This window comes from Botrytis fragariae (assembly GCF_013461495.1).
Source record: "Botrytis fragariae strain BVB16 chromosome Unknown tig00000054, whole genome shotgun sequence".
In the NCBI taxonomy this organism is placed as follows: Eukaryota; Fungi; Ascomycota; class Leotiomycetes; order Helotiales; family Sclerotiniaceae; genus Botrytis; species Botrytis fragariae.
The window spans coordinates 2,085,634-2,101,614 of record NW_023500993.1 but is presented as its reverse complement, the minus strand read 5'-3'; the positions used below and the strand labels follow the sequence as shown (position 1 = coordinate 2,101,614).

At 43.3% G+C, this 15,981-nt stretch overlaps 3 protein-coding genes across 3 annotated transcripts; 2 read left to right on the top strand and 1 right to left on the bottom strand.

The window, feature by feature from the left end:
• Positions 1-222: 222 nt before the first annotated feature.
• Bfra_005365 (putative phosphatidylserine decarboxylase proenzyme protein) lies at positions 223-2,016 on the bottom strand (the record flags this gene model as incomplete). Its single annotated transcript, XM_037335749.1, has 3 exons — positions 223-1,354; positions 1,410-1,541; positions 1,589-2,016. The coding sequence occupies 3 exons, from the start codon at positions 2,014-2,016 to the stop codon at positions 223-225; spliced, it is 1,692 nt and encodes a 563-aa protein (XP_037192844.1).
• Positions 2,017-2,451: 435 nt separating this feature from the next.
• Bfra_005364 (uncharacterized protein) lies at positions 2,452-2,971 on the top strand (the record flags this gene model as incomplete). Its single annotated transcript, XM_037335748.1, has 2 exons — positions 2,452-2,655; positions 2,708-2,971. The coding sequence occupies 2 exons, from the start codon at positions 2,452-2,454 to the stop codon at positions 2,969-2,971; spliced, it is 468 nt and encodes a 155-aa protein (XP_037192843.1).
• Positions 2,972-5,314: 2,343 nt separating this feature from the next.
• On the top strand, positions 5,315-8,293 carry Bfra_005363 (putative importin subunit beta-2 protein; the record flags this gene model as incomplete). The annotated part of the gene is made up of 3 exons (XM_037335747.1): positions 5,315-5,416; positions 5,495-8,122; positions 8,189-8,293. The coding sequence occupies 3 exons, from the start codon at positions 5,315-5,317 to the stop codon at positions 8,291-8,293; spliced, it is 2,835 nt and encodes a 944-aa protein (XP_037192842.1).
• Between the last annotated feature and the right edge of the window lie 7,688 nt (positions 8,294-15,981).

The following is a 15,981-nucleotide window of genomic DNA, read 5'->3' as shown; positions in this document are numbered from 1 at the left end:
CAAAATTTGAAGGATTCTAAATAGTAATACGTATATACAAGATACTTACTTGTAGTGGGTACCTTGATGGCCAACCTTGATGGGTTGAGGACCCCTATGATTCTCAGCCACCCAAAACAATAACTCATAAAAAATATTGTTTGAACGAAGATGATCCACAAGTATATGCACTCAAAGTATTTAGTTTGTTTTAAATACTCGTTTCCTTTTCCCTGTCCAAACTTAAGCATCATCGACCCATCCTAATTGTTCACCCATTTTGACCTTTTGACCCTTCTCAATGGCCCAATTCCAACCTCCCTTTCTCTTCTGTCCCATCCAACCTTCATCAAGACTTGGTCTTGTTCCTTTAGGTGCCTCGAACACAAGTACAACTGTACTTCCTAATTGAAACCCTCCCATCTCTTCACCCCTTCTTAAGGCATGACCGTGAAGAATGGGACTCGCAGCCTCGTAAGTAGCTTCAGCAAATCCGCTATATGAATCCCCACGTTCTGCAGCTTCGGCGGCAGCTCTGTCAGCAGCGGTATCTGTTGTTAAAGAATTGGTTCGTAGTTCTCGATCAAAATTGATCTTAATGGAACCAACGTTTGTAGCACCGACAGGGATGAAGGAGAAGAAACCCCACCTCCATCTGCCAAGAAGTACAACTCGCTCATTCAATGTGAACAAACCAGGTAATGTTCGTTGGAGATAGGGCGATACCGAGTACAGCTCTCCAGCGAAATGGCGGCGCTTCTCAGCGACCCAAGCTGTTGGAGAATGGAAACGATGATAGTCGCCAGGTGCCAGATATACAACTACATAATATAAAGCAGTCTTGTTCTCTGTAGTAACTCGAGAATACCACGGCTTTTCGCCAAGAGCAAGGTCGGCACGAACTTCGGCTTCAGAAGCTGCCTTTGGTGTAGTAGAGGCATCACTTGACTTCTTTCCGGGTTGCTTTTGAGGTGGCCCAGAGAGTAAATTTGGAAGAGTATATGAGATACCATTTACAGTTGCAAACTTTTCGTCTTGCTTGATAATCTCTTCATCCCCATCCTTATACCTCGCCTTACTTTGCTTAGGTGCGGTATCTTGAGGCGGGGTAAATATGTTGGAAGGATCTGCAGGATTAGGGGAAGTAGCTGGTTTGCTGGTACCGAGAAGAGCATCCAGACTATAAGTCATTCCCTTGACTTGTTCTACCTCGCCACTTTCGATTGCACCGAACTGAAGGACCCGGCCATCAGCTGGAGAAAGCAATGCATTAGGATTTGGATGAAGTGGGCGAGCTCCTGGTTTCAGGGTACGATAAAAGAATGAAGCCAAATTGGGATATACGTGAAGATCGGGTTCTGATACTTCAGAAAGGCTAGCAGGAATACAATTAGAGACAGTGTATTATTGCGATTGAGAAGTGCACTTACTTGACACCGAAAATAAAAGAATACAATTTAAATCCGGGTACACGTAAATAGTAAGGTATCTCCAATTCGTTGAATCTGCCCCATATTCTTGACATGGCTTTCAATGGGAGAGTTGACATTACTTGAACCTGCCTGTAGACTTGTTAGCTAAAAGCTAACATATCGAGCAAATTACATACCATGGTCCCGAGGGCCTTACTCTTTCTCTCTTTTTTGGTCGTCCTTGATTTCCCTCATCATTTCCATCATCTCCAGATCCTACACTCCTTACAATCCCATCTCCGTCTTCCTCTCGCCTCCTTGCCTTTTCTCGCTCATTCACTCGATAGAACTGACCAAGACCTAAAAAGCCTATACCCAAGCCCACAGGTATATGATACCATGTTATTTTTGTATCATTCAAAGCCCTTCGTAGTCTCGTTCCGAAAGATTCCTTGTATTCGTTGTTCTGACGATAAAATCTCGCAGATGATGAAAAATCCCGAGGCCTATGACACCGGCATATGCATTGCGATTGTCCTAAAATTGACGAAGTTCGCAGAGTATGAAGACCTCGCTGTGATGATTGAGATGGAGTCGCATGCGCCGCGACGAGTCGGTATGCCATCGAGGGAGTCGGATTGAACGATCTCGTCCTAGTGATCAAGAATGGGTTGTTTTCAAATATTCAAGTGTTTAGTATCAGCAATGACGAAACTCATTTATTTTGCCGTTACCATGGTTCACCGCTTTCCAGCAACTGCGTTCGAAATTATCTTTCGAATGAGATAACAAAAAGGGTTGCAACAGAAAATTGAAGTATCTGAGTAAGTAATTGGATTTGCTCGCACTAGATTGAGTATGAGTCTATGTATTGTACAAGTTGTAGTGTAGATATTATGTTATGGTAGTAAATCTTAATTCTTCATCGTGAACAGTTTCGTCTGTCCCCTCCCCCCATGCAAATATACTAGGTACCCCGCGAGCCCACCAAACCTAAGCAAGAGAACATATATTACTCTCTTCCACCAGAAACATCTCCCAAAAGCACCATTAGCAAAACATGGCGAACTCGAGTTCAGAAGTCATGGGCGTATCCCAGCCATCCATTCAAATCTCATTCCCTCTTCCAAAAGCTCCAGAGACCAACATCCATCTTCACCTGACGATCAATACGGTCTCAATATTATTGTTTCTCACGACGGCATTAAATGGCGATACTTCCACTGCACCACCTCTAGGTTCATTCGTCTATGCGCTTCCCAATGTAAGTCATTCTTCGATTCCTACTTCGTCTCAATGTTTTAACATATGTTTAGAGAATGAATGCTAGTCAGCCACTTTCTACACCCTTGTGTGTCTACGAATCCTCAGTCGAGTTCACAACCCGTCTTGCAAAATTGTTGGCGCGAAAGACAGGAAAACCGGTCTACGTTGGCAATTCTATCAGTTTCGCAAGTGCAGGAATGGGCGGGACTGTGGAGGAGGAGATGGAAGGTTTCAAGAAGGTGGTGGAAATTGTCATGGAACAAGTGCGAAAGACCGAAGGTGAACTGATTGTGAATGGTACCAATGGCGCTTAAATCGAAGCCGTCATTACCTTCAATACTCCCTAAATGGAAATGAAGCTCCAGCTACTACACACATTATTCTACTTCGTACGAGGGAGAGCGGACGATACCGAGAATCGGGTTCTTGCAAAGCAAGCTACAACTTGATGTTTGTGCACCCTACTGTTGTACACATGCCGGATCTGCAAATGACTACTGAACGATTCAAGCCATTTCAAGAATGGTATTACCCAAAATCAAAGATTTATAGGCTAAGGGTCTCCATCGAGGTTGTATCATGATCAATTTGGTGGGATAGCAATAGTCGTCAGATGTACGACCTGACAAAGACAGGACCAAATCCTTGGGATCTTACTTGCACATCATTATCACTTCACGGTGCAACAATAACAGCACTGAGAACTCATCAAGGTCCAATTCCAATATGTTCTTACGTTGTTCTGAAGACTATCAGTGGCCCACGACTCACTCCGCCAATAATTCAATGTCTATCAATTATTTCATTGTGTACAACCGTCAATCTTGTCTAGAATTTGCCGAAGCCTCAACAATTTCATGCGCACTTTCAGCATGCAAGATATCCAGGCCATTTTCAATTCGGAATCTATTTCGGATCTCCCGAAGAAGATAAGGCTATACGATTTCATTTCTATCTTTGACACAACGGTAGTATCACTTGCCGCCGCATCAAGACCCGAACTTTGGAGGGGATTGGGAATGAGTTGGCTTTATGACATAGGGCTGGAGCTACAATGATCAATCATCGGATAAGTATATGTATGAACTGTCCTGGCTGCAGGTCCACAGATGTGGCTTGTTGTTGGCTCCTCACAATAAGTCTATCTGAATATGAAGCATTGTGCGATACGCCAACCCATTGACCGCAAATCCTTTACTGAATGAATAGAACTAGATATTTGCAATTTAAATTTTTCGTGAGCACGATATTCTTTAGGCTGGGACCTTGGGTTCTGAAGTTACACGGTGTCTTAGAAAGAATCTTTCTTCGTTTTAGTGATAAATTGCTTGAACAAATAGCGTATCTACATATATCAGTCTTGGAAAGCAAAAAGGATTTGATGGTACATTTATTATATCGATCTTGATATTACTGTTAACCTTGTATCCGGATCTGCCTAGCTATAGACATCATCTCTCTTTACAGTATCTATATTGAATATCCAATTCAGCGTTACTTCTCCCTTCAATCATTCGATCCTACGAGTACTCTATCCCATCCCATCATTCTGAAATTTTAGCCAATCTTCTCAGTTAAGCAACACCCATCTCAATACCGGCAACAAGCTCTCCAGTCCACTACCCCTCGAAAGTTATTTTACCAAGCGAGAAGTTCGTTCTTCACAACCGCTCAATTTTAGCCTACAGTTCTTCAACAAGCACGAGTAGCTACGCGTGGTTGGTGGTAGATACAAGTGAGTGGGTGAGTGAGTGAAAGAACAGAGTCAAAGAGGATACAGTACCAAGAAGAGTAAATTGTCAAGTAAGTATACTCGAGTAGCATACGCAAAAGACCCTTACGAACCTACCTATCAACGGTTGGTAGCCGTCAAGACTCCCCATATAATTTTCAGCATTCACTTACCCTCCAGTAATAACTTTTCCGTATTGAATGATACGCTTCCATCATCCACCAAGGTATCTATCTACATAGTGCCTAGTACTACCTACCTCCATACCTACCTACCTATCGGGTACAATATACATAAATAAACCCTTTGTCATTTGTTGTCACTTCATCAACCTTCTACGAAAAAGCTTTACGAAAAAGCTCTACGAAAAGTCCGGTCAATCAAAAAGAAAAGAAAAAAAAAGCTTCAATCACAATTTTATACAATCATTCCCCTACGTACATTTATTCACATTATACAAACCAATAGCCCCCCTGCAAGCGTTATTATATGGGTATCGTTGTACTAGCACCATATCGACCCCCAAATTTCGACACAGCTTTTCTCTGCCGCCCTTGGGTCTAGCAAACAAATTGACACCCCACCAAACTCCTACTTCATTGAATCGTAACACAGTTCACATTCTACCTTCTTTCTTGCCTCCTCCCCCTTCACAATTGCGGTTCGTAAGTCATGCTCCTTCTTTATTCACGCCTCATCCAATGATCTATCATCTCCATCAATCCTTTTATAAACCGTCATCACAAGCTAACTCTTCAGCCTTTGCGACAGATGTCGACCTACCTCCTCTAACGTCCCACAAGTAAATTCTTGTGTTACCTCTAGAGCTTCTATTCCTTACCTTGAAGTGCGTACCTGCATATCGGAATCTTTAGAATACTCCAAATCGAAGGTGCGACAGGCTCCTAGTGAGAGGGTAGCAGATATGGCGTGGCAGCCAGAACAGGAGGCTTTGAGGCAATTGTCAGGATGCTTGAAAGACTCGTTAAGTGGGCAGGACAAGACTGCTCAGAAGCAAGCAGAGATTGTAAGTTTTTCCTTTGGAAACGCATAATCTAAGATAGAAGTGTTTTGCAGAGCCCGATCTAATTATCATACCAAACAGATGTTATCTCAAGCAAAGTCTTCGCCAGATATCAACAATTACCTGACCTACCTATTTTCGCATTCGGAGGTTCCTTCGGGCCTAAGTTATACTTCACATGATTACTTTGCGATTCGATCGGCAGCAGCTGTTATGCTGAAGAATAATGTTAGATCTGGGTACAAATCGATACCTCCTGAGAGCTTATCTCTTATACAATCTTCGGTTCCATTAGCCCTCCAAGACAAAATCCCAACCATACGAAACTACGCAGGAAATGTTATTACAGAAATCGTTAGTAAGGGAGGTATTTTGGGATGGCCACAGATTTTGCCAGATTTACTGGCTTTGATTGGGAATACCAATGGAACAATTTCACCCGAAGCACAAGAGGGAGCCATGGCAGCTTTGTCGAAGATCTGTGAAGATAATCGAAAAATGCTAGACAAGGAATATCAAGGACAGCGACCGCTTGCCTTCATCATCCCAAAACTCATTGTGTTCGCTGCGAACGAGAGGCCACGAATTCGAACTTTGGCTTTGACCGCTTTGAATATCTTCATTCCACACAAACCCCAAGCCTTGCTTATATCTTTGGATGATCTTCTTAACCGCCTGTTTCAACTCGCCAGTGATCCCTCAAATGAAGTTAGGCGACAGGTCTGCAGAGCCTTTGTTCAGATTGTGGAAATTCGACCTGATAAGATTCTTCCTCATATCGGCGGATTGGTTGATTATATGATAGCACAGCAACGAAAAGTCGATGACGAGGATTTGGCATGCGACGCTGCCGAATTTTGGCTTAGTGTTGGGGAGCACAATGAGTTATACACTGCATTGGGTCCATACCTTGACAAAATTATACCTGTGCTACTTGAGAGTATGATATATAGTGAGGAAGATATTGCCTTGCTTGAAGGGGGAGGCGATGATGCCGATGTCGAGGATCGTGTCGAGGATATCAAACCTAAGTTCGCCAAAACTAAAGCTGCTAGAATGCAAGCGGCAAATGGGGACAACAATGGAGCAGCGAATGGTGTCGATTACGCCAAACTCGCAGGCATGGAAGATGATGATGACCTTGATGAAGGGGAAATCGAGGACGATGACGACGATGAGGCCCCTGAAGACAGGTGGAATTTGAGAAAGTGTTCAGCTGCGGCACTTGACGTTTTTGCAAACGATTTCCGCGGGCCAGTTTTTAACACAATTCTTCCATATTTGATGACCAACCTACGACATCAGGAATGGCCACACCGAGAAGCAGCGGTTCTGGCTCTCGGTGCCGTTGCTGAAGGCTGTATGGACGTTGTTAGGCCACATCTTCCCGAACTGGTACCCTACCTGATCTCACTCTTGAATGATGCCGAGCCCTTGGTAAGGCAAATCACCTGCTGGACCCTCGGTAGATACTCGGCTTGGGGGGCTGGGCTTGAAGACCCGAACCAACGAGCACAGTATTTTGAGCCTATGATGGAAGGCATTCTGACAAAGATGTTGGACCGCAACAAGAGGGTTCAAGAAGCTGGGGCTTCAGCATTCGCGCATCTCGAAGAGAAAGCAGGTACCAACCTCACGCCTTATTGCAAACCAATCATTCAACAATTTGTCACGTGTTTTGAGAAATACAAGGATCGTAACATGTTCATTCTGTACGACTGCGTTCAAACACTAGCCGAGCACGTAGGTCATGGTTTGGCGCAACCAGAACTCATTGATTTATTGATGCCAGCACTGATTAACAGATGGCACAAAGTTTCTGATCAATCACGAGAATTGTTCCCACTCTTAGAATGCTTGTCGTACGTTGCTACTGCTTTGGCAGATAGCTTCGCCCCATTTGCCGCCCCCGTTTTCACGAGATGTGTGACAATCATTCATCAAAACCTGGAAGAATTCATGGCGGCGGCCAATAATCCAGGGTTAGATACTCCGGACAAGGATTTCATGGTAACTAGTTTGGATTTATTGAGCGCGATTATCCAAGCAGTTGACGATAAGCAATCTGCATCGCTCGTATCCGGTTCGCAGCCCCAACTTTTTCAACTTCTCGTATATTGCATGGAGGATCCAGAGAACGATGTCCGCCAATCATCCTACGCATTATTAGGAGATTGTGCAAAATACGTGTTTCCACAACTACGAGAATTCCTCCCCACGCTACTCCCTGTGCTCATTAGTCAACTCGACCTTGATTCAATTGTTGATGAGCAGATTGAGTCGACCTTTAGCGTACTCAACAATGCATGCTGGTCGGCAGGTGAGGTGGCAATTCAATACCAAAAAGACATGGCCCCATACGTGCCCAAATTGTCCGAAAAATTCCTCGAAATACTGTCCAATCCAATGGTACCAAAGTCGATGAATGAGAATGCAGCTATAGCTCTAGGACGAATGGGCTTGTTCAACGCTGAGATCCTGTCACCCCACTTAGCCACCTTTTCTCAACCATTTCTTAAGGCTCTCGAAGATGTTGATCACACCCTGGAAAAGGCTACTGCTTTCAAGGGCTTCTTGTCGATTGTCATGTTAAACCCACAAGCCATGGAGAAAACTTTGGCGCAATTTGTCACTGCAATTGCAAAATACGGAAAGGATGTTGAACCTGGCAGTACTTGGAACGTCGAACTACAACAAGCATTCCAACAAGTAAGTTATTGATTTCCTCCTATCATAATGTTTGGACATGACTGACATTTAATTCTTTAACCATAGGTCCTCGATGTTTATAAGGGTCTAATTCCGGATTTCAATGCCTTCCTCAACAGCAATGTTGCTCCAGCAAATATCGCAGCTTTAAGATCAACATACAACCTGTAAATATTTATATGGATAGGATGACCTTCGGGCCAGTTCGAAAATTCAAAGTATATTGCAATCTGAGAATTGAAATGTTTTACAATTTAGGCAGATGGGCGTACATGGGATAGGGAATGATTAAAGATAAATGCAAGCTGATAGGTTGCAATATGATGAGGAAAAGAAAAGGTCAAACAACAAGCATGCAGGAGCTCGAAGGCAAAATATGCATGGAATATTTGTATTTACAAAAGAGATTCAACGTGAGGAAGGTTACGTTTTATGGGATGATGGATGGATACTGATGATTAAAGCGAATGGGATGATTAGTGATTTGGAAGAACGATGATTGAAGGATGGGAATCCATAGGGGTTGAAAGAGGAAAATAGCATACTACATTCTGGCAAAAGGGATGGCATGGCGATCGATTTTTCTTCTTAATTTCTTTCCACTCTGTGCTTGAGAAGGTGTGGAACGCTGGTAGGGTGTTGTGGGTTGGGCTGATAATAGCCCTAAGGACATGTCATGCATAGTCATGGGTGGATTGAATGGGAAGTGGGATGGATGGATGAAAATGCAAGTAAGCAAAAACAATTAGATAGATATACTTGATCTTGATACCTCTTTTTGGGCTCTATAATCTGGGGGAAGAAGTGAAAGAAAATATGGTCATCGAGAAAGTGAAGAGGTACGGGTGGGCATAATATGCTTTGAATGGGATGGGCGAAGGGAGGCATTTTTTGCAACAGGCATAGCGTTGAGATGGGAGTGTTTTTGGCGATGGGTTATTATTTAGGTAGATAGATGAAGTAGATAGATAGCATATAGTTGGGGAGCGAATAGTACATAGTAGTATAGAGGGAGATTTTTGAAATGCTCATTGATTGAAATTTGAAGGGTGCGAGTTTAGGGTGATGCTAACATGAATGTAAATGTATGAGTTGAAGGACAGTGAGTATGTGGGAGGTGAAATGGGAAAGTGGGAAAGTGGGAAAGGGGAGCAAGATCCTCCAGTAAGGAGGTCGGTAGGAAGGCAGGAGGCACATACCCGATGTATGAGTTGTCTTGCGTAGGGCGCATACATCCAGTATGATGTTATGTAATATGCTCTGTGGAGTAGTGGATTGCTGGGAGTGAGCTGAAATACCGGTAGTGGATACGGAGAATGCAGGAGGTGAAGAATTTGAGACAGAAGGGGATGGGATGGGGGGAAGGTGGAAACCTACATACCTGTGTCCTGTGTATACATATGTGTATATGCATGTATATATGTGGATGTATGGATGTATGAAAAGGGGATATGGAATTTTAGAATTTAAAGAGTCTAGGTGGACTGGAGGGGGTGCGGGTTTCACCGGGGAATTGAATTGAATTGGATTGGATTGAGTTTGAGTTTGATACGATGCTGGGTATAAAGGAGGTGAGCTGAGGTGTATTGATAATTTGATATTCGGGAATTGGGGAATGGAATGGCATTTAGGGCAGACTATCCACACAAAACTCTATTCAACACCAAACATGTATGTATCTTGCATGGGACATCTCTTTAGATCTGGCTACACACATACGGGTCCCGTATCTTCACTCAACCCGAAACAGACTCATGAGTAGGTATCTACAGTGCCGCAATACAAGTCACAGAAATATACCATATCTAACTATCCGCGACATAAATCCACCCATCCTCCACATCTCACTAGGGCTCAAAATTTCCACCCATCTATCTACAGAGGTTCTCCACCTCCTTGTACCCTAGATCTCCCCGAGACCCTGCCCCCTTCCACATCCATACGTCCGCGGAGATATCCCCGGAGCCCTATATTCACTCTATCATACTTTCATCCACCATCTCCTCTCCGATCTCCCCTGTCTCCCAGTAAGACCCATCCCCCTCAACGGAAATTTCGGTACCCAAAATCGGGTATCCCCGAAAGAAGAAGAAGAAACGCCACCTTCCTTCCACCTTCTTCCTCTTATCCTTCATACCCAGATCGACCTCAGCCTCGAACTCTAACGGTAATTCCCTCCCGTATCCAGCTATCTTGCTTCTAGACTCCCCCGAGTCGCTGAACCCAGGGCCTCTCATATCAGTAAGTATTTTGTGAATGTTTCATTCATTTCTTTCGTCGATCAAAGTTGAGTTTTCTTCTTCTTTTCTTGAGTACTCCGGGATGGCTGTTCATACTTTATGTACCTATCAATCTACCTTATTTGGCTTTTGGGGTTGAACTATTGAATCGGCTTGTGGGATATTTGAATCCTTCAGGATGTCTATTCAAACTCTATGTATCAATATACCCTATTTGGTCTTGAACTATTGAATGTGCTTGTGGGATCTTCGGAAGGAGGATACAATTCGATCAGGGGGGAACTCAATGGTGAGAGTTTGGCTGGGAAATCAAATGTAGAAGGAAAGGAATAGAGTTGGGAGGATAACCCGGGAACGCGGAAGGGTGTGGAAGTGTAGTGTATTTTGTGTTATATGTTGTTGTTGTTGTTGTTGTGAAATATACGTAAGTCTGGAGGCTCAAAGCATGAGATACCTTGAAAGTTTGTTTCGCGATGGAATGCCGGAACGGGGTGGATGGATGTGAGAATTGGGTTGTTTGTTGAACCCAAATCAACGATGTCTTGCGTATTTGATATCTCTAAAATGCTTGATTAGAGCTACTGGTATTGGGGTAGAAGTATTTTGGGTCATGTATGAATTCAGTCATGCTTGGAATCTCTGATGACCTAGACTTGGAGTGGGAGATGAGAAACTTGTGATTTGTTAGTCTATTTCATGTTTTTGATCTAATTGATGTATTGAGATCATCTAGAGCATTGAATTCGGCTGGGACATTAAAATCAACTAGAACACTGGACCAATCTCAGTCAGATATTGCAAATCTCAACTTTACCTACCATTACCTCCAATGCAACATTTTCACACTGTTTTACATGGTGACACTCAATGACCCCCGGAAAGGCTGCTCATATGTTCAAGCCATGAGTTTTCGCACTGAAAACCTACTTGGGACCCGAATGAAGCTCAGATTGATATTCTCGAATAATAAACAGTCTTCTAAGTATAGAATGTTGAAAACAATAGTTTCCCCATGCAATCTTGAAAGCCATCGCAGACTCCTTGTTTGATTATAAAAGGTGAGTAATCGATGAATGATGAGTGAACCCCAGATAGTAACATGTATAGTAATGTCGGCCCTTTGCATGCTGACTCGATAGACCGATTACTCGCTCAGGATGTTCCTTCACCGCGAGGCTTCGCCTCCATACGCGTGAACATTGGATGATTACGAGGTTGTTGCCCATAATCGCAAACCAACAACAATTGAACAATCTCGTTCCAGACCGCCTGGGCGACTTCGCCGTCAAAATACTTGAAAAGCTGTCATCCTACGATTACACAACCGCGAAGTCGTGGTGGCTCATCGAATCAATGTGAGAACTCTACTTAGAGTTCTGACTCCAGCCTTGTTGAAATCAAGACTGCTTTTCTATAGTTGGGCTATGTTTGTTCGAGGAGACGAGCGAAATTATTTGTATAATGCGACCCCCTGAGCATTGGCAATAATGACTAAGACGGCGTGCATGACTGCTTGTTTCTGATCCTATCAAGTGCGGATAGATACCCTACGTATCGCGACATACTACCTCATGCGGCAATTTCTCGTTCTTCATCGAATAGTCGAACGATGGCGATGGTAGTGACTGAAACGGAATCGGGGTAGTGCGGCGTACTGGATGGGATCTATGCAATACTAGTACACACCTGCGTATATGGATGATTGGAGAGATTTTGGAAATTTGATAATATTGAAAGGGACTAATCATGATTGGAGATGCGTGTAGGTAGTCAGCCATACATCTTCACTGTTTGCTGCTGCTGTGTTATTGAATCAACGTATCGTTACATGTTGCATCCATCCTCTCAATTTATGGGTAGTAAATTCCACACCATGCAATTCCATATCTCGATCCTCAGCAGACAAAATGCATACTTGCAGGATTATAAGCGTTGATCGTTATTCCAATTCGTCTTTCCTTTAGTAGAAGTGGGATTACTGCAGTGATACTTGAGTACATGCGAAAGAAAAATGACACGTTCACCGACTATCTATAATTGGATCGAGGGGCTGGAGAATACATGAACATACCCCGCAGTCTTTATTGTTTTTCTTCGCGAAAGTTCTTTTGTGTTCCCCTTCCTGTACGATTAATGCTCTACAGCAAAAGTACGCCCGTAGATAGGACAGGTCATAGATCTTGTGTGTTTGACCTTGCAATAACATGTTATTGTTGCAGCATGTGCATGATTTTCATTCATCTCCCCCCTTCTCTACTGAGGGGAGCCATGGACATGGAAGAAAACACGGAGCCTTCTACACCCGATCCTGAGAGACTAGATAGAATGGAAAATCTAACACATTGCCTAAGGACATAAACATCAATGCGGTCCGAGTCCGAGTGAACGATGGCAGCGGATGTAACCAAAGAAGCACAAACATTGAGTTTTCCTTTCGTCATAGGTCATATCTCAGATCATGCAAGAATAGGATAGATAAGTCAAACCTAACAAGGTGCTTTGCGTGTGTAGTTACTTTTTCTTGCATTTCCCCTCTCGTGCGTCTCAGAAAGATAGTTCTAGTGAGGAAGCGGGATGTGGCGCACGGGTGGTAGTGTAGCGATAGTCCAAACCGTTTACAATACTAAAACTACACTATTTGAAGCAATTCCTGCTGCCTGGATATAATGGTTGATGGTGAAGTGTAGTCTGAGCCGGCAAGTAGAATTCTGCAGCCACAACGAATGACTTTCTTGCCTTCGGTCTCTGAGAAAGATAAAGTCCGGTTCATGTGGGAAAATCGCTGTCTTTAGATGTGTTGGTCTCCTCCCTTCCTACGGATTTCCTCTCGCTCATGGAATTAGCATCGGAGTCCCCGGTACCTAGGTTCAATTCCACTCCACATATCGGATTTACGGGAGGTGAATTCTCGGGATGAGTTCAAGAATCTTTTCAATACTGTTCGATTTTTGCACAAGTGGATCTAAGAGAGCAATACAGAATAAGGGCCCCAGAATATAGAGTGTTCCTAAGCGAATTGATTACCCAATATAGCCAATATATATGGGCTATTTTTAGTAATCAAAAGAGTTAAAAAGGCTGTCTCGGCTTTTAACCCTCATCGCCCTCCACTCAACAACCAAACACCCGTGTTGATCAAGAAAAGCCAAGACCAAACTTTACTTGAATTATAAAAGCTTGGCCTCTTGGCGCTGTGGCCCAGCTTGACCAGTCTTGCGGAGAACAGGCGCAATAAGGTAAGATGTCTTTCATAAGAATTGTGCACAGAACCTTGCCCCCTGCTCGCCCTGGTATGTTGATACCGAGACAAAAGATCCCAAAAGTTTGTTTTTATTCTCCATAAGATCATGAACAGGGCAAGTGACATGGTCATTAAACACATACGACCGGATATTCAATGTCGATACTTCGGCCCAACAGATGTTAGATATGGTGGCTCTGGATGTACACACCCGTCGATTTTCGATATCCCCTTGACGCTTACCCATGACTTAATTCTATTCGATGCTCCCATGCTCTGTCCTCACCGTACTCATTCAGATATCTCCAAATAGGGAATTGGACTTCGGATGACATCTATCACCATGATTTACCAAGAGATAGAAATGCAAGGAATAGTTTCACAAGCCCTCCAAGGCTAAGTAACATGTGGTAGCTGCATATTGATTTTGAAGTTTTCAAGCGTCTAATTGGTTCAACATAGCGTGTGAAAAGTATGAGAAAGAACTACTCTAGGAACAACCATGCTCTTAAGCCTCTCCAAATGATTTAACAATGTTGTCATTTATGCAGAAGCCCGCCCAAAGTAGATAGGTTGAACACCGCAGAGTCAGGGTCCAATATTGCGGTTTGGAAGCTGGAGCCGGTCAAGCATTCTTTATTTGGAGCTTGCGCCGGAAACACCAACTTAATGTTCTGAGCTTAATTCTTCTTCACGCTGAATCATGATATTTTTTTGAGCATTCCCCGTTGAAACTATGATATTTACGTAGGACTTAGGAACCTTGATGGGGGAATCTGTATTAGGTTTTAGACGAGGGGGACGAGCAGGTTCCCCCTCGCGTGTTTAACCAACATACCTCACCGCCAAAATGATCGTCCCATAAGATGGGAAATTCCACGATTTTAATGAATAATTGTTGAAGCTTTCTCCCCGAGCTTAGATTTGACGTGCATAGGTCAATCTTTGCTCAAAAAACCCCATCTCATCGCCAAAAATCTTCGACTAAAGTTCCACTCGCGTGGCAAACATGTTATCTCTTCGAAACTTCCCATATTTCGTACAGGATCAAGCTTGGGTAGTATCCTTGGTGATCGAGCAATAGTAAAAGGTCATGGGACTTTCCTGTCGACTATGTGGATTTCCATTCATCCCGAGACAAATCAATCCTTGCAATATGGCCGCAATTGCCTCATCGGTATCAGTAGCTTTGTGCTGTCGCCGTTAGCCCCACATTGCAGAGAAATGAGCAAGGGATAAGCAAGGCAAAATCGACGTCGGTGGTAAGGTTTCTAGTCTTCTACAAAAAGGTGCTGCTCAGAAAACCAGCCGAGCACACCACTATTGCGCTGGGGAAAAGTGGGAAAGTGGGGGAACGAAGGAAACCAGGAAACGCTGAAAACTTTATGTTAGCTACCAAAGTGCTAGGTGAAATCCATTGTAGTGGACGGTGGGCACTGATAGTATCCCTATAGCATGGTGTTCCATTAGCGTCCCAATCAAATCTACTCGAGAGTCGTGAAGACACAAAGTGTAAAAGATAAGCTATTATTCGTGAAGGACCGAGGATCTACGAGTTTGCAGCACCAAAATTCATAGAGCACTGTAGTGAAGCACAGCGATCGAAGTCATGCATGTAGAAAATAAATGGGAAAAAAGAGGCGACCCGAGAAACAGTGACAATGAACGATGCCTGGTAAGGTCGGACCTGAATTATATCGAATCTGACCACTATATAAAAACGGATGATTATTAACACAGCTGCATGTATTATTATATGAATGGAAACATACCTACAGTAGTGTAGTTTCTGTGCTTAAAGCTTGCGGTAGCTGTTGTTGTTGTTGTCCGATTTTCATACTACGTAGTATTTCAATGTTGCATGTAAACTTTCGTGTGTTCTTTAGTACAGCACAGCACAGCATGCTCTTGTACCGCACGGAAAGGAAAGTTAGATCTTCTAGAAGAAAAATGGGTACTAAGAATAAATTATTGGGGATTTAAACATGTCTTTTTGCCTTTTGCATGCTGCAGTAATGATTGTACCCAATGACTGCTGTACAGACTTATACACTTCGCTCTATAGAGTAATTGTTCAGTAGTTCCATGCATACGACTGATGTTTTGGCCACGCGATTGACAGGATTTGATGAAGGAGGCGCTCGAATTAATATGTACTGTATGATCGATGTCACTATCACAAGAAAATCTCTCTGCATAGCGAGATAGCATTAGTCCACCTTCTTTTATGCTAAGCACACAGAAGGAAACGATGGAAGTTTTGACTCATCCTGACGGTATATGAATAATCAAATCCCTCTCCCCTCTTACTACCTAATACCCAAGTTTATAAAACCAAATCCCTATCGATCCATAAGCAGTGACATAAGGCGGTGAAG